The 23,204-nt window shown below is 45.9% G+C and overlaps 2 protein-coding genes across 2 annotated transcripts in view; one reads left to right on the top strand and one right to left on the bottom strand.

Moving 5' to 3' along the window:
- UTP11 (UTP11 small subunit processome component) overlaps nucleotides 1–23,204 on the top strand; it is a 250,829-nt gene that overhangs the window by 154,962 nt on the left and 72,663 nt on the right. The window lies entirely within an intron of this gene.
- The window catches only part of INPP5B (inositol polyphosphate-5-phosphatase B), a 54,191-nt gene that overhangs the window by 24,742 nt on the left and 6,245 nt on the right, over nucleotides 1–23,204 (bottom strand). Inside the window, 4 exon segments of the mRNA XM_055586333.1 lie at nucleotides 1,560–1,656; nucleotides 20,086–20,166; nucleotides 20,169–20,275; nucleotides 20,277–20,472. Coding sequence (XP_055442308.1) covers nucleotides 1,560–1,656; nucleotides 20,086–20,166; nucleotides 20,169–20,275; nucleotides 20,277–20,472 — 481 coding nt within the window.

The following is a 23,204-nucleotide window of genomic DNA, read 5'->3' as shown; positions in this document are numbered from 1 at the left end:
GTCCGACTCTGTGCGACCCCATTGACTGCCGCCTACCAGGCTCCTCCATCCATAGGATTTTCCAGGCAAGAGTACTGGAGTCAGGTGCCATTGCCTTCTCCGATGTACTCTGCATATAAGTTAAATAAGCAGGGTAACAATATATAACCTTGACGTACTCCTTTTCCTATTTGGAACCAGTCTGTTGTTCCATGTCCAGTTCTAACTGTTGCTTCCTGACCTGCATACAAATTTCTTAAGAGGCAGGTCACGTGGTCTGGTATTCCCATCTCTTTCAGAATTTTTCCACAGTTTATTGTGATTCACACAGTCAAAGGCTTTGGCATAGTCAATAAAGCAGAAATAGATGTTTTTCTGGAACTCTCTTGCTTTTTCCATGATCCAGCGGATATTGGCAATTTGATCTCTGGTTCCTCTGCCTTTTCTAAATCCAGCTTGAACATCTGGAAGTTCGTGGTTCACGTATTGCTGAAGCCTGGCTTGGAGAATTTTGAGCATTACTTTACTAGCATGTGAGATGAGTGCAATTGTGCGGTAGTTTGAGCATTCTTTGGCATTGCCTTTCTTTGGGATTGGAATGAAAACTGACCTTTTCCAGTCCTGTGGCCACTGCTGAGTTTTCCAAATTTGCTGGCATATTGACTGCAGCACTTTCACAGCATCATCTTTCAGGATTTGAAATAGCTCAACTGGAATTCCATCACCTCCACTAGCTTTGTTCGTAGTGATGCTTTCTAAGGCCCGCTTGACTTCACATTCCAGAATGTCCGGCTCTAGGTGAGTGATCACGCAGGGATTGTTCATTGCTATTTAGGTGCATAATTGAAAGTGAAAGTGTTAGTAGCTCAGCTGTGTCCGACTCCTTGTGACCCCATGTACTGTTATGCACCAGGTTCCTCTGTCCATGGACTTCTTCAGGCAAGAGTACTGGAGTGGGTTGCCATTCCTTTCTCCAGAGGATCTTCCCAACCCAGGGATGGAAGCCAGGTCTCCTGCATTGCAGGCAGATTCTTTACTGTCTGAGCCAGCTGGGAAGCCAGACACATGGAAGCTTTTATCTTGACCAGATGATTCCAGCTATGGTCAGTAGGGGGAACTGGAGTATACACTAAATATAACGGCATTAGAAAAAAGAAAAGAGTAAATAAAAATGAGGGGAAAAGAAGTATCTTCAGAGTGAAGAAACTTCTGAAAAACGAGGGGGAGAAATCACGTTTCCAATCTCCATTTCCAAGGTAGGCTTAGACTTCAGCTTCGAACCCTAGGTCTGCCACCTGCTGGTTCTGGGTCGTGGGTGAGTTATGTAACGTCTCTTCTTCACCTGTTTCCCTACTTGTGAAACACAGAAAATAATGGTACCTACCTCTTAGGCCAAGGGAAGATAATCCGTGTAAGTGTATGATGTGTGGCACATTACACAGTAAATGCTCAATAAAAGTCTAACATGTCCGAGGCCAGCAACTGTGGGACAACATACATTATGCACAGTAGTGGCCTCAGCTCTTCAGTGAGGAAAACCGCGGCCCCAAGAGGCACAAGTGAAGGGAGAGCTGTGTTACCTTGAGAGCGAGTTTTCTGGTTTATTCTGACCCCAGGAGCTTTGGTCCACAGGCAGGCCCTTCCCATTTGGTCTCAGCTTGTCAGAGGAAGAACCACCTGTGGGGAGAGGGAAGGAACGAAAACACTTATATGCTTTCATATGGGGTCCCCAACCTCTGGGGTCTAATGCCTGATGACTGAAGTGGAGCTGATGGAATGATAATAGAAATAAAGTGCACAATAAATGCAATGTCCTTGACTCATCAGGGGGCAGGGAGAAACCATCTCCCCACCCCCGGCCCTTGGAAAAACTGTCTTCCATGAAATTGGTCCCTGGTGCCAAAAGGTTAGGGACTGCTGCTCTACCATGCAGACCACAGCTTCTCAAATTCGGTCTGGGAATGACTGGTGCTTCACATATCGCTTGAAGGCACAGGAAAGGCCTACTAGTGTCTGTATGAAGCTCCCACAGAGCAGGTCCAGGACGGGGGCGGGGGGTGGGCACGGCGGTGGCGGGAGGTATTTCATCCAGATGTCTTTACTGCTGAAAACACAGCTCTCCCGACTAGTCTGACCCGCTTTTCTTGGAGATGGAATGCATTACAGACGGAACAAAGCTAAGAAATCTGCAGACCTAAGTTGTATCATCAGCTCTGCTGTTTTTTAATCTTTTGACTTTGGGTAACCATCTAATGTCCCCTGATCTCAGTAATCTGACCTGTCCTGCCTTCCTCACAGGTTTATTGTGGGGATCAAATAGCTGGCATGTGAGTAAGCACTTTGAAAGCCACACAATATATCATGAAATATAATGTAGTGACGTTATTACCATTTACTGTGAGTGAGACTTCAGCTTCAAGGACAAAGAAGGCAAGGGTGAGAGAAGTAAAACCGGGAGGGCCTAAGTGCTCTAGAACATGAGTAGTCCCTGTCATTGTCAACAAACTGCCCTGAAAACCAAGGAGCCCGAGGACTTGCAACAAAGAAATATTTTGGGAAAGCTATCAAACCAAGAGAAACCAGAAAAGGAAAATTAATCTGCCAATTTCTTGCTTCTTTGCTCCTTAAAAGCCAGATTCCTTGTCAACAGGGAACTGCATGAAGAGGTCATAGAGAGATGCTGCTTCGATACACAAGGTACATGGAGCACTGTGGACGTGAAGCGTCACTAAGGAGTTCTGCCCTGAAGACTATTACTAAACATGGATTTGTCAACCATGTATTCACAGCAATGGGAGGGGAAAAAAAAAACAACTTTGGAGTTGAGAAAGAAAACACAGTCATTCGCAACATGAAAATAATTACATTTCAATGCCTCTAATCAATCACCAAGGGCTTTCAATTCTGCTTCCTAAATCGCATCTCAAGTCAATATATTCTCCAATATCTCTCTACTAGTTTAGGTTACCAACAATTTCTTGGAACTAGCTGAGAGAGACCTCAATTAATCTCCCTGCCTCCTCTCTCACCCCACCCTCTCTAATCTAATCTCCACACTCTGGCCAGAGGATTTTTTGAAAATCTGATAATATAACACCTTTAAAAAGCTTCCCATTGGATAAATCCAAACCCCTTAATACAGCTGCCAAGTGTCTTCTCAGTCTGGCTCCTGCCCACCTCTCCAGCCATATCGCTCACCACGGCCCCCTATCTCCTTGAAAGCTGTAGTCCAAGTATACTAAAGTTACTGCAGTTATACAACGATCCCATTGGAAGCAGACTTCCTTCTTCCTCACTCTGCTTTACACGGCTAACTCCTACCCATCCTGGGGCCAGGAGCTAGCAAACAACTTTTTCTGTAAACAGCCAGAGGGTTAATGTCCTAGCTGCAGGCCTCACAGTCTCTGCCACTATTCAACTCTGCCATTACAGTGTTAAAGCAGCTATAAGCATGGCAATATTCCAATAAAACTTTATGGTCACTGATGTTTACATACTGCATAATTTCCACATGTCACAAAATATTAGTTTCTTTTAGTTCTCTTCAAAGGTTTAAAAATGTAGAAACTATTCTTAGTTCATGGGCTGTATCCCAAAGCAGGCAGCAGGCAGCTCTGGCCCAGGGGACTGGAGTTAGCCAACCCCTGGTGTACGGCACGTCTTGGAGGCCGTTTCTTCTAAGAAGCCTTCTCTGACTCCTCCCAGCCTGGTTCAGACGCTCTGACAGGGATGTTCCCATGGCTCCCTGTACTTCTCCTATCACAGCCCTGATGGCTGTGTGTTGTCTGCCCATTAGCCTGTAAGCTTCCGGAGGACAAGACTGTGCTTAGTACTAATCTCATTTGATATCAAATCTTACACATCTGTATTCATTTTTTTTTTATTGGATGCTATTTCCATTAAAATGTAAGCTGTATGAGATAAGGACTTTCTCATCTTTATGCTACTTTCCAGGGACTTGGAGCAGTAATGGTACTCAACGTATCAAATGTAAGCATTAGGAAACTTAAGTTGAAGTTTAGCTCTACCATCATCTTTCTGTGTTACTTCCTCTCTTTGGGTCTACTTCATCTATAAAGTTAAAAAAAAGAAAAACTCATAGAGCTTCATGACATGCAAAGGCAAACTTAAGAATAACACTTAGGCTCTTTCTGCATGTCAGTGCTTTCTGAGGACTCCGTCAGGCTATCTTTCAGGGAACAAGTGGTTTGTCCCTGTGGACTCTGCTTCCATCCAGAGCAGGCAGTGTACAGACTGGGAAACCACCTTGCTGACCTGTATCTTGTCGATCCCTCCACCCAGTATCTCTCTCAGGACTCAGTCCAGCAAGAACTGGAACGTCACCATTCATGACTTCATGTATGGAAACTTTAAGGCACCGTTGGGGGAATTTCCAGCCACAGGGCAGCCTTCTCGGAATCTCTTCTCTCCTGAATCTGGCACGGAAGTCGGCTGTCAGCAGCTCTTTACCAAGTTCACCATCGCACAGCCCATGGTTCCCTCTCTGGCCACAGCTTCCTGCCCTTCCTCTTCTCCCGCTTCCCTACTCTCTCTCTGCTCTTTTTCCAACCTCAGACCTCCAATCCCTTGTCACTCAACCTAACAGATGACATCTGGATTGTTTTCCTCTTTCCATGTTCCCAAAGTCCTATAAATCCTCTCTCCTAAATATTTTTATACCCGACCGTCTCCCCATCCCTACTGCCATGCCTTAGTTTAGGCCCTTAATATGCATGGAAAGCACACTCAGGGATTTCCCAGCCGCCATTCTCATCCCCTCCAGTGGATTCTGCCAGCTGCTAGAAGAAAATGCAGATCTGAGCAGGTCTTTATTAAGCAGGGCTTAATAACTTCTAACACCTTTGTAACAAAACCCAAAGCTCTAAGTACTACATACAAGAACCTTTATAATTAGCCCCAGACTACCTCTCCAGACCCATCTTCCACACCCCCTGACTCAAACCATTCCTTTCGGGACTTCCCTCGTGGTCTAGCGGTTAAAATCCATTCATCAATGCAGGGGACACAGGTTCAATCTCTGGTCTGGGAAGATTCTACATGCTGCGGGGCAACAAGGCCCGTGTGCCACAACTGCAGAAGCCTGTGTGCCTAGAGCCTGTGCTCTGCAACAAGAGAAGTCACTGCAGTGAGAAGCCCGCGCACTTACGAGGAAGAGTTACACCCGCTCACCTCAACTAGAGAAAGCCTGTGCTCAGCAACAGAGATGCAGCACAACCATAAATAAACAAATAATTCTTAAAAAAAGATTTGTGAATAACAGAGATTTTAAAACAAACACTTCTTTCTCACCCCAGTAATCCAGTCACACCAAAACCATTTACCTTTTTAAGGGTAACCCAGTGGTTAGGACTCTGCGCTTTCACTGCCGAGGGTGGTGGGTGACATTTATCGTTTTAAATGTTGCCTCCAACCCACCCCTGATCCTCGGTATAGCTTAACCACCCCTCAAACACACCTTCATGTGAAGGGGAAGTCCCTCAGTCGTGTCCGACTCAGTGACCCCGTGGACTGTGCCCCATCAGGCTTCTCCATCCATGGGATTCTCCAGGCAAGAATACTGGAGTGGATTACCATTTCCTTCTCCAGGGGATCTTCCCGACCCAGGGATTGAACCCGGGTCTCCCGCATTGGAGGTAGACGCTTTAACCTCTGAGCCACCAGGGAAGCCCATTACACCTTCATGTGGCAAACTTCAAACTCAGCTCAGGAGTTCTCTCCTTTGAAAAGCCCTCTGGGGCCCTCTCCTCCTTACATATCTAGTGCTCACCTCAAGGCATTTATTTATCACAAAAGAATTGTAACCACCTTTAACTCTTTTCATCCATCTTTTTTCTTTAGCTAGATCTCCGCTTCTGGGGGAGAGGGCAATGGCAACCCACTCCAGTACTCTTGCCTGGAAAATCCCATGGACGGAGGAGCCTAGTAGGCTGCACTCCATGGGGTTGTGAAGAGTCAGACACGACTGAGCAACTTCACTTTCACACATTGGAGAAGGAAATGGCAACCCACTTCAGTGTTCTTGCCTGGAGAATCCCAGGGACGGCAGAGCCTGGTGGGCTGCCATCTATGGGGTCACACAGAGTCAGACACGACTGAAGCGACTTAGCAGCAGCAAAAGCAGCAGCTTCTGGGAGCAGGGACTGATGTTTTTCCTCTGTGGCCCCGAGCCTACCATGCATGCATGCTATGCATGCTAAGTCACTTTAGTAATGTCTTTGTGACCCCATGGAATGCAGCCTGCCAGGCTCCTCTGTCTATGAGATTTCCCAGGCAAGAATACTGGAGTGGGTTGCCATTTCCTTCTCCAGGAGATCTGCCAGACCTGGGGATTGAACCCTCTTATGCTGCATCTGGAACACCCCTATCCCAGCCTGCCACAACATATGAAATGTACCAGGCAGTCAGTAAATACTGAACAAAGAGCCTCACGGCAAGGATTAAGATCAAAGTAATTTCTGGGTGTTTTTTTTCTGGGTGCTTTCTGATGATCACCTTTCATACCTACAATTGAAACCATGTCCAAGTAAGAACCTCCTAGTAGGTAAATCAAGAGATAACTGCAGCTTGACCTAGATGTGCAGAACTACCATTTTTCATGTGAATTCTGTGCACTGCTCGTATTACAGAACCTGCACCCCTCTCACACGCCTGTCTAAATAGATAACACTGCTCCTGGAGGCACCTTTTTTGGCCCAACCAGCAGTATCAGTTCAGTTCAGTCGCTCAGTCGTGTCTGACTCTTTGTGACCCCATGGACTGCAGCATGCCAGGCTTCCCTGTCCATCACCAACACCCGGAGCTTACTCAAACACATGTCCACTGAGTCAGTGATGCCATCCAACCATCTCATCCTCTGTCGTCCCCATCTCCTCCCACCTTCAACCTTTCCCAGCACCAGGGTCTTTTCTAGTGAGTCAGTTCTTCACATCAGGTGGCCAAAGTATTGGAACTTCAGCTTCAGCATCAGTCCTTCCAATGAATATTCAGGACTGACTTCCTTTAGGATGGACTGATTGGATCTCCTTGCAGTCCAAGGGACTCTCAAGAGTCTTCTCCAACACCACAGTTCAAAAGCATCAGTTCTTCAGTGCTCAGCCTTCTTTATGGTCCAACTGTCACATCCATACGTGACTACTGGAAAAACCACAGCTTTGACTACATAAACCTTTGTTGGCAAAGTAATGTCTCTGTTTTTTAATAGGCTGTCCAGGTCAGTCATAGCTTTTCTTCCAAGGAACAAGCGTCTTTTAATATCAAGGCTGCAGTCAGCATCTGTAGTGATTCTGGAGCCCCCCAAAAATAAAGTCTCTCACCGTTTCCATCATTTCCCCATTTATTTGCCATGAAGTGATTGGACTGGATGCCATGATCTTAGTTTTCTGAATGCTGAGCTTTAAGCCAACTTTTTCACAATCCTCGTTCACTTTCATCAAGAGACTCTTTATCTTCATCACTCACCTAGAGCCAGACATCCTGGAATGTGAAGTCAAGTGTCCATAGGAAGCATCACTAAGAACAAACTAGTGGAGGTGATAGAATTCCAGTTGAGCTATTTCAAATTCTGAAAGATGATGCTGTGAAAGTGCTGCACTCAAAATGCCAGCAAATTTGGAAAACTCATCAGTGGCCACAGGACTGGAAAAGGTCAGTTTTCATTCCAATTCCAAAGAAAGACAATGCCAAAGAATGTTCAAACTACTGCACAATTGCACTCATCTCACAGGCTAGCAAAGTAATGCTCAAAATTCTCCAACCCAGGCTTCAACAGTACGTGAACCGTGAACTTCCAGATGTTCAAGCTGGATTTAGAAAAGGCAGAGGAACCAGAGATCAAATTGCCAACATCTACTGGATCATCGAAAAAGCAAGAGAGTTCCAGAAAAACATCTTCTTTATTGACTATGCCAAAGCCTTTGACTGTATGGGTCACAACAAACTATGGAAAATTCTTAAAGCAGCAGTATAACCTAATACAGATCCACAATCCCTTATCTGAAACCCTTGGGGCCAAGTGTATCTTGGAATTCAAAATTTGGGGATTTTAGAAAGGTAACATATAATCTGTGTTGTATGTTATACAGCACCAGCAGAGTCAAGGGAACATCCAGAAATCAATTGCTTCAATATCTCCTTAGTGCAACTTATGAGTAGTAATGCTTAGTGGGATAAATAAAGCCTATAAATAGTTTCCTGGCAGTTCAGACAAGTCTTAACTGCCAAACTGAGCTTGAGCCAAACTTAGGGAAAAAAAATTTTTTTTCCCATCTTCAGAGCTTTCAGGACTTTAGAAATGCTGATAAAGGATTAAGGGTGGTAGTTAAGAGCATGGCCTACATGCATCAGGAAAGACTGGAATATGTCTATGTACATATATACCACATGTTTATAAATATACATATATATGTATTTATTTAGACACACACATATACCCATGGGAAAGTCTGAAAAGCATACACTAAAGGTCAATAGTAGTTATTTCTCAGTGGTAATTTTTTTTTTCTTTTTGCTTATAGGTACTTTCAAAGTTAGATAAAATAAGATGTATTTTTTTGGTGTGTGTGTATATATATATATATATATATACACACACACACACACACACACACACACACACACGGGCTTCCCTTGTGGCTCAGCTGATAAAGAATCCATCTGCAATGCGGGAGACCTGGGTTCAATCCCTGGGTTGGAAAGATCCCCTGGAGAAGGGAAAGGCTACCCACTCCAGTACTCTGGCCTGGAAGAATCCCATGGACCATACACCATGGGGTCGTAAAGGGTCAGACACGACTGAGGGACTTACTTTCACTTCACTTCATACTATATATATATAAATACTATATATACACATCCTGGAGTATGAAATGGCTACCCACTCCAGTATTCTTGCTTGGAAGGTCCCACAGACAGAGGAACCTGGCAGGATACAGTCCATAGGGTTGCACAGAATTGGACACAGCAGAGTACATACACACAAACATGTTCAGTTCAGTTGCTCAGCCGTGTCTGACTCTCTGTGACCCCATGGACTGTATGTAGCCTGCCAGGCTTCTCTGTCCGTGGGATTTTGCAGGCATGAATACTGGACTGGGTTGCCACTTCCTTCTCCAGGGGATCATCCCAACCTAGGGATCAAACCAGCATCTCTTACATCACCTGCATTAGCCAACAGGTTCTTTACCACTAGCGCCACCTGGGAAGTATATATGTACATCAGTACAGGTCAATTCAGTCGCTCAGTCGTGTCCGACTCTTTGCGACCCCATGGACTGCAGTAAGCCAGGCTTTCCTGTACATCACCAACTCCTGGAGCTTGCTCAAACTCATGTCTGAGTCAGTGATGCCACCCAACTATCTCATGCTGTCGTCCCCTTCTCCTCCTGCCTTCAATCTTTCCCAGCATCAGGGTCTTTTCCAATGAGTCAGTTCTTTGCATCAGGTAGCCAGTGATTGATTTCTGTATTGGAGCTTCAGCTTCAGCATCAGTCCTTCCAATGAATATTCAGGACTGATTTCCCTTAGGATAGACTGGTTGGATCTCCTTGCAGTCCAACAGACTCTCAAGAGTCTTCTCCAATACCACAGTTCAAAAGCATCAATTTTTCAGTGCTCAGCTTTCTTTATGGTCCAACTCTCACATTCATACATGACTGCTGGAAAAACCATAGCTTTGACTAGACAGCTTTGTCAGCAAAGTAATGTCTCTGCTTTTTAATATGCTGTCTAGGCTTTTCTTCCAAGGAGCAAGCATCTTTTAATTTCATGGCTGCAGTTACAATCTGCAGTGATTTTGGAGCCAAAAAAAAATAACGTCTCTCATTGTTTCCCTTGTTTCCCCATCTAGGATGGGACCGGATACCATGATCTTAGTTTTTTGAATGTTGAGTTTTAAGCCAGCTTTTTCACTCTCCTCTTTCACTTTCATCAAGAGGCTCTTCAGTTCCTCTTCGCTTTCTGCCATAAGGGTGGTGTCATCTGTATATCTGAGGTTACTAATATTTCTCCTGGCAATTTTGATTCCAGCTTGTGCTTCATCCACCCTGGCATTTCACACGATGTACTCTGCATATAAGTTAAATAAGCAGGGTAACGATATACAACCTTGATGTACTCCTTTCCTGATTTGGAACCAGTTCATTGTTCCATGTCTGGTTCGAACTGTTGCTTCTTGACCTGCATACAGATGTCTCAGGAGGCAGGTAAGGTAGTCTGGTATTCTTATCTCTTTAAGAATTTTCCACAGTTTGTTGCGATCCACACAGTCAAAGTTTTGGCCTTTGTACATAGCATGTACATATATGTACAAAGCACTATATATATATGTACACACACACACACACACACACACACACATATAGAGAGAGAGGCTTTAGAGTCAGACTTGGTTCCATTTCTGGCCCTGCTACTTACTAGCTCTATGACCTTGAAGAAGTTATCTCACTTCTCTAAGCTTCTGCTTCCTGAACTGAACAAAGATAACAGTATCTGCCTATGACTGCTTCCTATGGTTAATCGAGGCTACCCCTCACTGCATGACCAGAGGGGCTCTAGAAGTCAAACCAGCAAATTCAAATCAAAATTCAAGTACTCTATTTCTTTTGAGAATTGCCCAAAAGGCAGCTACATTATTTCTTATTTCAATTGCTCCTCTTGTCCTGGTTTCCCCCTGCATGTCCCCCAGTTTTTCACAGGTTTTCCCAAGATCCAGACCAGTGCAATCCAACAGATGATGGAAATGCTCTATAACTGCACCGCCCAAAAGAGTAGCTACTAGCTACACTTGAACAGTTAAAATGAGAAAGTGAACTGGTAATTTTAAATACCTAGAGTTAAAAATAAAATAAAATTTAAAAAATAAATAAATAAATACCTAGAGTAAATTTAAATAGCCACATGTGACTAGGGACTACCACATTGGTCATTGCAGTTCTAGATCTGGCTCTTCTCTTCTCCGAGAATCACTGGCCATCACAGTCAGTTCCAAACAGAGCTACCCAGCTGTGCCTGGCATCAGGCCCTCCACTGCTCATGTCTCAGCGCACGGGTGGGTCCCAGGTAAAGCTGAACTTTGACTTCTGGGCTTCCGCTGGGCTCTCCCTTCTGTCACAGCCCCGTCATTTCCCCATCAGCCTGGTTTGCCATCCCGCCCTTCGCTCACCACTCTCCTTGGGCCGCCAGGGCTGGTCAGCCACCCGCCTCTTCATTCTCACCGCTGCCTTCCCCCAGGCCTCCTCCCCTCACGCTGCCTTCCCCCAGGCCTCCTCCCCTCACCTGTTACATCAAAAGCCTCCCAACGAGAGAGCTTCCTGCTTCTCCTGACGCGATCTGCCAGTTCTATCTCTGGACTTGGCCAGGTTAAAATCTGATTTCATCTCCCCTGCTCTAAACCCTCCAGTATTACACCACTGCCTGCAGGCGAAGGTCCAAAGCTGGGTGGACTGGCACAGGAGAGGCCCTTTGCAAACTGGTCCTGCGCTCTCTCCCCATGTGCCACCTGGAGACAGCCGATTTAATAAACAGACAGGTTCCCCGGGCACGTCGCCCTCACTCTGACTTCTGGACCCCTCTCCTCAAAGTCCAGCCTCAACGCCTCCACCACCAAGCTCTCCACGACCACACTAGCCCTCGGCAGTCATTTCTCTCAATTCTGAAGGCCTTCCAGTCTGTATGACTTGTCTAGCATTTTAAGGGTCATTTGAGTGTTTTTGGAAAAGCCATGGGGCTTTGGAATAAAATGACCTGGCCATTTTACCGGCTGCATCCATAACCTCACAGGAAACCTCAAGCAAACTACTTCATTTGTTTCCTCATTTGTAAAATGATGATAACACCACTACACTTGGAGAGAGGCCAAAAGAATAAACAAATGAAATTCTAAACAGGTCAAGAACCTCACACCATGCCAGGTACACAGCACATACGCAGGAATGGTTAGTTCTCTTCCCTCTGCCTTGCCACTCCTCATCCCCCTCGGCCTTGATAATGATGATGCTCATTTACCGAGTCCCCTCTAATATGAATAGCTAGGTTTGCGCTACATGCTTCATGTGTTATTTCTGATTATTGGCCTCATTTTACAAATAAGGATACTGAGGTCCAGAACAGGGAGCAGACATGCCCAGCGACACAGAGTTAGCCCAGTAAACAGCACCGTTGACATTAACAGTCAGAACTCCACAGCCTCCCTTTTGCCAACATGAGCACAACATCTTCAATGAAACTATGAACTCTTAGGAGTAAGTACTACATGGAGAGAAGGATTAAGTCGGTCTGAATAACAAAGCAAAAGTACCACCCTGGTCTGCACAGGCTGTGTGGGTGTATGGCTGTCACTACTGGGTGACAATCATATCCTGCCCCTTTCTGAGCATCTACTAGATAAGGTGGTGTCCCTATCTCCTCAGTAACCGGCCCTGGCATTCCATTTCCAGCACACTTGAAGAACCTGCAAAACCATGTGAGCAAATTATTCGGCAGTTCCCATAGGCAGGATTAACGCTTCTTGATGCTGGGTACACACCACCAGGAGGCCGTCCCACGGCCTCTCTGAGTCTAAGACAAGGCAACACATACTAGCAAGAGATTCATTCGCTTTACAAGGAATCAGAGCGATCCCGACCTAGTTACCCAGACCCAAAGTCAGACTGTGTTAACGATGACAACGATAGTAATATCAATCATGAATAATATTAATCGCAAATACTTAAGGCTTACTGCATGTCAGGCATGGTTTTAACCTCCGTATGTATACTTAATCTTCACAGCTCCTCCATGAGGTAGATGGCATTATTATCTCCACTGTACAGACTGAGATAAACACAGAGAAGGTAAGTAACCTGCCCAAGAACACACAGCTAATAAACAGTACAGCCAGGATTCAAACCCAGGGAATATGGGTCAAGAGTCTGTGCGGTTAATCAAAAACTCACATGTTCCTTTCTGACTGCAGAACAAAGTAATATGAAGAAATGGTTATGAATAGATTTGAGTTCTCATTCACATAAATAAATACATTTAAAAATCTCTTCCAACTTTGACTATAGTTTATAAATAGGATTATATAATACTGGCCTAAATTACTCAAGAATCCTTGAAACTAGAACAGTATCAGAAAAAGGTGACATGCAGAAAGCATTTCTGGCAGAGGAAATAATTCCAGCGCAGAGACATGGCATCATGATATGCTCAGAAATAAGTCATAACAAGTAGTATAAATAAGTAGACATGCAAGGTTTTGTTTGAGAAGCATCATGGGATACAAAAGAAGAGTGTTAGGGTTAGGGCTCAAGCATTAGATTCAAACAGATGACCTGAATTCTATTCTCACAGTCACTTACCCTCTCTGAGCCTTAGTCTTTCCATGTGAAAAATGGACATCCTCTTACAGAACTTTTCTGTGCACTGGGTAAGGCCCATAGTGTTTACTAAATGTTAACTGCCAGTGATAATAATAGTTATAATAGTAATCGATTTTTATGTATAACTATAATTTTATTGTTTTAATTTATTAGGAATAGGTTTTTATTATATGTATTAAGGCCAAACTGTAAGACTTTGAATGCCATGTGGAGTTTGGATTTGACTCTTATCACCAAAGGGAACAAAATACATAGCACACACAGGGCAGAGAACTCTTGAGAGAAGCCCATAGCCCAGGGCACCCAGCATTAAAAAGAATGGAAAGAATCAATGATTCCTATTCCAACATGGCAACCAACCCAAACAGTTCTGTTACTTTTTTGAAAATCAAATAGCTATGCTTCTTAGTCCTTTCCTTCCTTTCTTCCTTCCTTTAAAAAAAAAAAAAAGAAAAAAAAATTTCCCACTATCTCATGGCTTTAGAAAAAAGCACCATAGACTTTAACAATTCACGTAAGCAGAGGCATCTCTAAAAACACATCCCAGGCCCCGCAAACCTGTAAGCCCTGGTCACAAAATCCAATTTGCCCCCTGTGCAAATCCAACTTGAGCTCTTGTTGTTGTTTAATCGCTCAGTCGTGTCCGACTCTTTGAGGCCCCATGGACTGTAGCCCACTAGGCTCCTCTGTCCATGAGATTTCCCAGGCAAGAATACTGCAGTGAGTTACCTTCTCCTTCTCCAGGGGATCTTCCTGATCCAGGTATAGAACCTGCATCTCCTACACTGGCAGGTGGATTCTTTACCCCTGCGTCACCAGGGAAGCCCCCAGTTTAGGTTAGCAAGGACTAAATAAATATCACTAGCTTAGCTTCTGAGGAAAGACTACGACCATGCAATTACTTTTCAGCCACAGGTTATAATGGTCACAGGCTACTGGAGAGATGACTTGACTTTTTCCTCCAGGCTCTCTCTTTGCTGGCCTTCTGTGAACTGTCTGTGGTCTGGTGATAAAACTGAAAGAGAAGTGGGCAAAAGCAAACCAGGAAGGGGTTGAGGGGTGGAAAGAAGTGCAGAACCCGCTTAAAGAGGAAGGGGGCAGGCATCCTTCAGGCAACAAAGCACTGGAGCTGGAACAGTTCAGGTCTCAAAGACAATAGACATTTTTTGAGCACCTACTGATATACAAGGCATTGGGCTGGCATTCGGGGATGAGACAGGATGCAAAATGCTAAGAGTAGCACGTTCGAGCTTGTACAAATGCAGATGAATGAACAGCCAACGAAGATGAAAAAACACAGAAATAATAAGCAATCAGGTCTGAAGTAAGAGGAAATGAAGGTGAGTTGGGGACGATGAGGCTCGACAGAGGGGCTGAGGCCAGGCCTGCAGGACTTAGATGTCCCACTAAAGAATCTGAACTTTATTCCACAGGCTACAGGGAGTGATGCAGCATTCAAGTTCACAAACAAAACAGCAGGGCGTGATAAAAGTTACCCTCTTCAGCAGTACGTGAACCGTGAAATTACAGATGTTCAAGCTGGTTTTAGAAAAGGCAGAGAAACCAGAGATCAAATTGCCAACATCCGCTGGATCATGGAAAAAGCAAGAGAGTTCCAGAAAAACATCTATTTCTGCTTTATTGACTATGCCAAAGCCTTTGACTGTGTGGATCACAATAAACTGTGGAAAATTCTGAAAGAGATGGGAATACCAGACCACCTGACCTGCCTCTTGAGAAATTTGTATGCAGGTCAGGAAGCAACAGTTAGAACTGGACATGGAACAACAGACTGGTTCCAAATAGGAAAAGGAGTACATCAAGGTTGTATATTGTCACCCTGCTTATTTAACTTCTATGTAGAGTACATCATGAGAAACGCTGGGCTGGAAGAAGCACAAGCTGGAATCAAGATTGCTGGGAGAAATCTCAATAACCTCAGCTATGCAGATGACACCACCTTTATGGAAGAAAGTGAAGAGGAACTAAAAAAGCCTTTTGATGAAAGTGAAAGAGGAGAGTGAAAAAGTTGGCTTAAAGCCCAACATTCAGAAAACGAAGATCACGGCATCTGGTCCCATCACTTCATGGGAAATAGATGGGGAAACAGTGGAAACAGTGTCAGACTTTATTTTTGGGGGCTCCAAAATCACTGCAGATGGTGACTGCAGCCATGAAATTAAAAGACGCTTACTCCTTAGAAGGAAAGTTATGACCAACGTAGATAGCATATTCAAAAGCAGAGACATTATTTTGCCAACAAAGGTCCGTCTAGTCAAGGCTATGGTTTTTCCAGTGGTCATGCATGGATGTGAGAGTTGGACTGTGAAGAAGGCTGAGTGCCGAAGAATTGATGCTTTTGAAGTGTGGTGTTGGAGAAGACTCTTGAGAGTCCCTTGGACTGCAAGGAGATCCAACCAGTCCATTCTGAAGGAGATCAGCCCTGGGATTTCTTTGGAAGGAATGATGCTAAAGCTGAAACTCCAGTACTTTGGCCACCTCATGCAAAGAGTTGACTCATTGGAAAAGACTCTGATGCTGGGAGGGATTGGGGGCAGGAGGAGAAGGGGATGACAGAGGATGAGATGGCTGGATGGCATCACTGACTCGATGGACGTGAGTCTGAATGAACTTCAGGCGTTGGTGATGGACAGGGAGGCCTGACATGCTGTGATTCATGGGGTCACAAAGAGTTGGACACGACTGAGCGACTGAACTGAACTGAACTGAGGGCAAGCCGCAAGGGAGGAGGAGACCTAGGGGAAGACTTGTAGGGACAGCACTGCACTAGTTCAAGTGAGAGGATACCAACGTGAACTACTGGGACTTAATCTCTTTAATTTTCAAAAGATTTTTAAATTGCAGGGAAAAAATGGACCAAATGTGGTTATTAGACATGGGGAGGGAAGAGTCAAGGATGACTGAGGTTTTTAGTGATTGTATTGACAGAAAAGAAACTGGAGGAAGGAAAGGAGTAAAGAAGAGAATGAATATGGAACTTGAAACAAGCCAGCCTAGGAAAGGCCCTGAGGAGCGCAGCCAGTTTCTAAACTCTTTGAGGTGGGCATCTGCAAATCCTAAACAGGTTTCCCAGAGGAAGCCCCCCCCCCCACCCCCCCGCCAAATTTGAATTTCTTCAGTCCTATGAGACCTTCTAGGAGGCAAACTTTCACTCCTATCTTACAGAGGGACGAGAGGAAAGTCAGAGGTATGTCCAGTGTGATACTAACATGCAGTAGGAAAAATAAAAATTAAAGTAGGCCACGTAGACATATACTTTGCTCAAATCCTAAGCCTTCATGCTTGGAGCTTTAGTTCACACTTGCACCACTGCAACGTAAAATCTACAAGTTTGTTACAGTCGATTTGAAGCAGCAAAAAAAACAAGCAAGCTAGTGAGTGTCTATGTCTCCAGACTGTCTTTCCTTTAGTAAATATTGATGCCTCCCTCTTCCCGAACCTTCTGTCCCTGAGGACTTTCCTGTGCAAAGCGCCCCTTCTAAGGGAATGTTTGTGGGTCATCTCGCTTGCTCCATGCTCCCACTGTAAAATTCCACGACAACCTGTTTTCTGAAGGAGAGAAAAGTCTTCAGGGGGTTCTCCTGTTCAAGAAACAAACACAAGGGGAATGGAGAACGGAACAACACAAGAAGGAAGAAAAAGGAACACAGTTCTCTTTTGTTTAAAGAAACAAAGTGAGCCCAATTAATTTGCTTAGGAGCCAGCAGTTTCCCACAAAGGTGGAGATGATGGGCAAGAGTTCTACGTGTAAGATAAACATCTAGGAAAATTCATTTTCTGTGCTAAAAGGGTATGTCAGTCACACAGATTTTATTTATTAAGAGGAGGAGGAGCAGGGCGACTGACTGACCCCAGGGGCTGTTTTTCCAACATTCTCACTGGCTTCTACCCTAGTAATCTAGGTTACCCTTTATGCTACCCTGAGTTATAAATAGCATTCATTTCCTTTCTCAGGCCACACAGACTTCAATGCTTTATTTCCTGGGTCCAGGGGAAAAAATACCCATAGCACATCTCATTCTGAATTTGAGTTACTACAAAGCCATCTCGTTTTGAATCAACCATGGAATCAGAAAACCACTTCAGAACTCTGCAATGAGTCTGTTGTTACCATTTCATTAAATTAGCCCAGAACAACCCCAGTGGGACTTCTGAGTGGCTGCTTCCTCTCAAGCCCATAGCTCACAGTCCTCCAGAACACAGCTTCAGGTCTTTGAGTGTGTGTACGATGAGGCAAGTGAATATTTTACACAATGACAGGGTGAGCACTGAGTCAGAGGCAGATTCCCCAAGGGGTTTTCTCGATAAAAGCACCTTCAATTGGCTAAACAGAAACAGGAAGGTATTTCTCTTTATTTCTTTTTAAGAAAAAAAAAAAAAAAAAAAGCTACACCACAGAGCAGTTAACTAAGTGAAGAAGCAGAAAGATCCCCCACTCACAACAGCTACTTGTCTGGGACCCATGCGAGGTCTTGGCACCTGAAGAAGCCAAGAGAATCAGATGAACAGGTTGTCACTCAACAAGAAGGCTTATATCTCACTTCCACATCATAACTTAGCTCAAAGATCCTGGTTTGAACCTGAGAACACTGACCCCAAATGAAAACTAGCAGCATTTCACTTTTCTGCAACCTCTACCAAGTTTAGCCTGACCCTCCTGAATGCAGGAAAGACAAATCAAGGGGGGAAAAATGGACATTTTGGAGTGATGCAGCCAAGTGAGATGTTTCCTTTCTCTACCAAAACAAAGGCAGAGAGTGAAAACCAGATTCACTTTGCCCCCCAAATAGCTAGACCTTGACTAGCCCCCTCCTGCTGAGCCGACCCCACACTCACTCACCTCTGTGAATCATCAGATCCCTCTGTCACTGTCAGCTCCTTGGAGAAGCCCTGTTTCTCCTGATGCATATCACACACAGCATTTTAAAGCAATGCTCGGGTTGGTTCCCAAAGCCATCAGGAAGTGGGTATTTTGATTACATGCATATAGGAAGCACCAAATTCCCTATCTGTTTCCCGCTGGGTCTGGACTGTCTGGGACATTCAGAGGAGGCCCCAAGGGTTCCCCCTACTTGTTGTAGATGACATGACTCTCCTTTGAGACCTCTGAGACCAAAGAACTCTGCAAACACAGCTATCCAAACAGAACTAGAGGGCTGCGGCCATTTCTTACCAATTGTAACCTGAGCAACTTACCATTTAATAGTGTAATCCCATTTATTGTAGGGATTATGACAGGGACAAATAATTTCAAATTAAAAATGAAACCAGCACCTTGACAGTAACTCTTCACCGGCATGCAGCTAGTTTGGGATTTTTGAAAGATCACAAAAGAGTCTGAGATCCGTTTACATTCACGACCCCGCGGCAGATAACTGTTTCAGAGCCATCCCGACTCCTCACAGAAGACCTCCCTCCATTCAAGAGATGAAGCGCTTCAATAGGATCCGGCGTGCTGGCCGAAAAGACAGAACCCACCTCTTTCTGCTGCCATCCGGCCTGTCTTCTGTCTGGATGCTGGCAGCCTCTTTCCAAGGGGCCAGGGAAGGATATGTTCTTAATCTTAAATTCTCACCTGTCCCAGTACCAGAGCCCAGAATGTCATGGAAACTGATGCAAAAGCTGTCTCAATATCAGCACTTCATAACTGAGATAAGCCCATGAGACGCAAACTATCAGCACCATCGGGTGCTGTGACCGCGTCTTGCGGCGGCTGCAAAGAAGGTAAAGCACAAGCGCGGAGGAAGTCCTCTGCTCGCTTCGTTTCCTCTCATTTTACAGACTTGTGCAATGCGTTACTCCCCCCCGCCCCTCACAGTTTCCAAGCCTGGTAAGAGCAAGTGGAGTGCCGGCCCGCGCTTACACAGGCAGTTGACAGTTCTCTAGCAAGTGGCCGAGAAATGGGACACAAGTGGGTACTCACGGTCATGCCAAAGCTTGGACGGAACAGGAGCTGCACGGGCACACCCAGGAATAAAACATACCAGGGAGCCCCGGACAGAAAATCCAGGAGCTGGACCAAAAATACCTCCTCCCAAAGCACCAGACTGACCCAAATTTCAGCCGGGGGCCTCTCACTCTCCAAAAGACAATCTCCTGCTCAACAATCGGCCTTTTGTGCTGCACAGCCTTATCCAGCAAGGGCTGGGTGGAAAAAAAAAAAAAAACTAGTCTCTTTTACCTGTAACCTCACCATGGCCTCCAGGCCCAAGGTGGACAGGGCTCTCCTGGACTCCCGGTCTGCGCAGAGTCCAATCTCTCAGAGGGGCTGAGGACCGACAGGAGAGCCAGGCAGCCCCAGTACACACACCAGTCCTCACCCAAAGGAACGCTCTGTGATGGGGAGTGCATCCCCAACACAAGTCAGACTCGAACGTCAGGATGGAGAAACTGAAGCTCAGAGAGGGGCAGCCACCTGCCCCGGGTCACACAGCGAAGCAAGAACAGAGCTTTACTACAACCACAATCCCGACCTCGGGATTCCTGAATACCCCCACTGGCCCGCGCCTGCCCTCATCACGGCGGGCTGAGAACTAACATCCCCAGAGCCCTTCGGACCCAATGTCCCCGCCTCCGTAGGGCCAGGACCTTGGTCTTCGCCCCAGGCGTTCGCCGGACAACCCCGCAGACCCCGCCCGCCCGAGGGCTAAGCCCGCCACCACCCCCGGCTCAAAGCCCCAGCCCAGCTACCCACCTCCCGCCAGACCTGCAGAGTCGCGCTCCCGAGAGCCGGCGGCGGCGGACATTTCCCTGCCAGCTTCCTCAAGCTCTTCATCTCGCTGCCCGAGCCGCTCCGCCCCCAGCTCCGCCCCCCGAGGGTCCCGCCCCCGCGTGCCACCCCCGCCAATCGAAGGCCAGCCTGCTTAGTAGCCCCGCCCCAAAACAGACGGGGCCCGTCCCTGAGGCTAGGTCTCCTCCAATCCCTTTCTCGCCTTCCAAGACCGATACCTGCCTCCGCCAATTCTGGCACGCCCCGGCCAGGTGCCTGGGGCCGAATTCCAGCTTTGCGGCGTGGGCGGCTCGGGCTCGGGCTCAGGGCACCTGTATCGAGACAGCCACCGGAACTCAGGATCTGGGGTCGCTGGGTCGAAGCCTGTGGAAGGAAAAAGGAGGGACTACTGAGCCACGGGCTTGAAGAGCCGGTTCCCCTTGGCACGGTTGTCCGTCCGTGAGCAAATCTATCAGCCTCTCGGGGAGGCTCCAAGTCTGTTTCCCTCTCGCACAGGGTGCACCTGAAACTCAAATACAAGAATAAATATGAAAACAAAATGCTGTACCAAGATAGACCAGCGCCACCTCCTCCCACCTGGTGGTAATTATGTGCCTAGGTCTGTGCTTCACAAGTATATTACGTCCCTAATTCTCACAACTAATTTGAGGAGGAAGGAAACTGCTATTCCGTGGCAATGATTATCCCATGGCAACTCAGCTCAGGTGTAGTCTAAGGTGGAAGAGTGAGTGGCAGAGTGGGAATTCAAATAGATGTCAGTGCTAGAGAGCCGGTTGGAGGCTTTAACTACCCATGATCTCCATCAGCAATTCTCAGGCCTCTCCAAAAAACACACTCTATAAGTAAAAGCAGTGTGCTTGCTATGAAATACACCTTCAAGAGAAGCTCCATGGTTCCCTCTTAACCAGATTGCCATTCCTCTCTCCTAGTAATTCTTGAGTCCTCTCTGCCTCTCTCACTCAAACCCAGGTATGCCTGACTCCCAAACACTTGCTGTTTCCTATGCTATCCTCCCTGTCCCCCCTTGTAGAACGGCATGACCCTGACCAAACTGAATTGGATTTGTAAAAACATCATAAATGAAAAAATTTGGGTTGCAGGACTGATTATGGCACTGCCAGACATGGCTTTTAAATTATTTTCAGCATTTACATGCTATTAACCCATACTGCACCTCATCTTAGCAGCAGCAGCAGCAGCACCTCATCTGATCCTCACAAAACCCTTGGAGTAGTAAGTAAGGCAAGTTCATATTTCCACTGTACAAATAATAAAGCCAAGGCTTGGGAATTCCCTGGTGGTCGAGTGTTTAGGACGCTGCACTTTCACTGCATGGGTTCAATCCCCAGTAGGGGAACTAAGATTACACAAGCCACTCAGTGCAGCCAAAAACAAAACACACACTCACACACAACAATAAAGCCAAGGTTCAAAGAGATTAAATACATTGTTCACAACTAGGAAGTGGCAGAGCTGGGATCTGAACCAAAATCTCTGGACTCCATGGACTTTGCAGGTATAGCTTGGGGTTCCAAACCTGGTCGTGTTACTTCAATTGATGAATGACTTCTGGTAAGGCACCGTGTGTCAGTTTACTCTATCATGGATGAAACAGATACTTATACTTTAGTATTGCTCACAAGACTCAACAGAAGAACATGGTGGTTGTATGTTGTCTGACTATTTAGAAAAATGTATGGCACACAGTAGGTACTCAGTTCATGTTGCCTAATTCTTTTCTCTAACTGTAATCTCTTGACCAAGGCACTTCCACTTCCTGACCTTCTGTGCTGCACATTATTCACCAAGGGCTGAGTGGGAAAAACCTAGTTACTTTCACCTATAACCTCTTCTTGGACTCTGGTCCCTTTATCTATAAAATGTAAGGGTTGGGCAGATGGATTCCCAAGAGCCTGTTGGCTCTGAGAGTCCCCTCTCACCCAATTCCTTTCTGAGGAAGTCCATCATGACAGCTACTCAGAGAACTTGAGTTAGTATAGTTTCCTTGCTGGTTACCTCACATGTAGACCCCAGGAGTAGGGAAGAGGAATAAGCCTAAGAGAGGAAAATCATCGACTCTTCTCTGTCTTTCATTCTCACAGATAGACATCAAGTTCTGTTCTTCCATTCAACAAATATTTATTGAGTGCCTACCAGGTGGTACTAATGGTAAAGAGTCCGTCTGCCAGTGCAGGAGACAAAGAGACTCGGGTTCGATCCCTGAGTTAGGAAAATCCCCTGGAGTAGGAAATGGCAACCCTCTCTAGTATTCTTGCCTGGAAAATTTCATGGACAGAGGAGCCTGGCTGGCTACAATCATGGGGGCCACACAGAGTTGGACATGACAAAGCATACGCACAGAGCTAGGCACTGTTGTAACCACAGAGGGTTAAGTTGTGAACATAACCCAAACTCACTGTTGCCATGGCACCTTCGTTCTCATCAGTTTGATCTCTCCAGTCCATCCTCTCCTCCCCATCCCCATGATGGCCCCTGGTCCAAGTCTCATTTTTTATGCCTGAATCACTGCAAATACATCCCCACTGATCTCCCTGTTTGATGTTCCCCCCTTCTGCACCAGTTGCCAGAGGAATTTTCCTAACATGCAAATCCTGCTTTGTCATTCCTCATTTTAAAACTCCATCAGCTGTCCACAGGCTATAGAAAAGTCCAAGCTCTTTGTTGCTTATTTAAGGTCCTTCATGTACTATCTCTGTGGGCCTCTCCTGGCTCAGCTCACTCCACAGCTTCCTCCCACCGCAACTTCAGTCCCACCCAGTGACTTGCTCTTAACTCCAAATGTCTCTTTTCGTCCTTCTTGCCTGCTTGGTAAAAACCTCACTTGTCCTTCAAGTCTCCGTTTAAACATCACCTCCTACATGAAATCTTCCCTGAGCAGTTTAGATGGGATGGGTTGGCATGAGTTTAGGATGCATTAGAGCGAAACTCAAGAGGTCAGGCTCTGGAGGAGACGCTGTAATCCAGTCTAATGCTGCCTCTATTGTTTATGCTGCTGCTAAGCTGCTGCTAAGTCGCTTCAGTCGTGTCCAACTCTGTGCGACCCCATACACAGCAGCCCACCAGGCTCCCCCGTC

The sequence above is a fragment of the Bubalus kerabau genome, chromosome 6, assembly GCF_029407905.1.
Source record: "Bubalus kerabau isolate K-KA32 ecotype Philippines breed swamp buffalo chromosome 6, PCC_UOA_SB_1v2, whole genome shotgun sequence".
Lineage (NCBI taxonomy): Eukaryota > Metazoa > Chordata > Mammalia > Artiodactyla > Bovidae > Bubalus > Bubalus kerabau.
The sequence above is the reverse complement of the archived record's forward strand: the minus strand, read 5'-3'. Positions and strand labels throughout refer to the sequence as shown.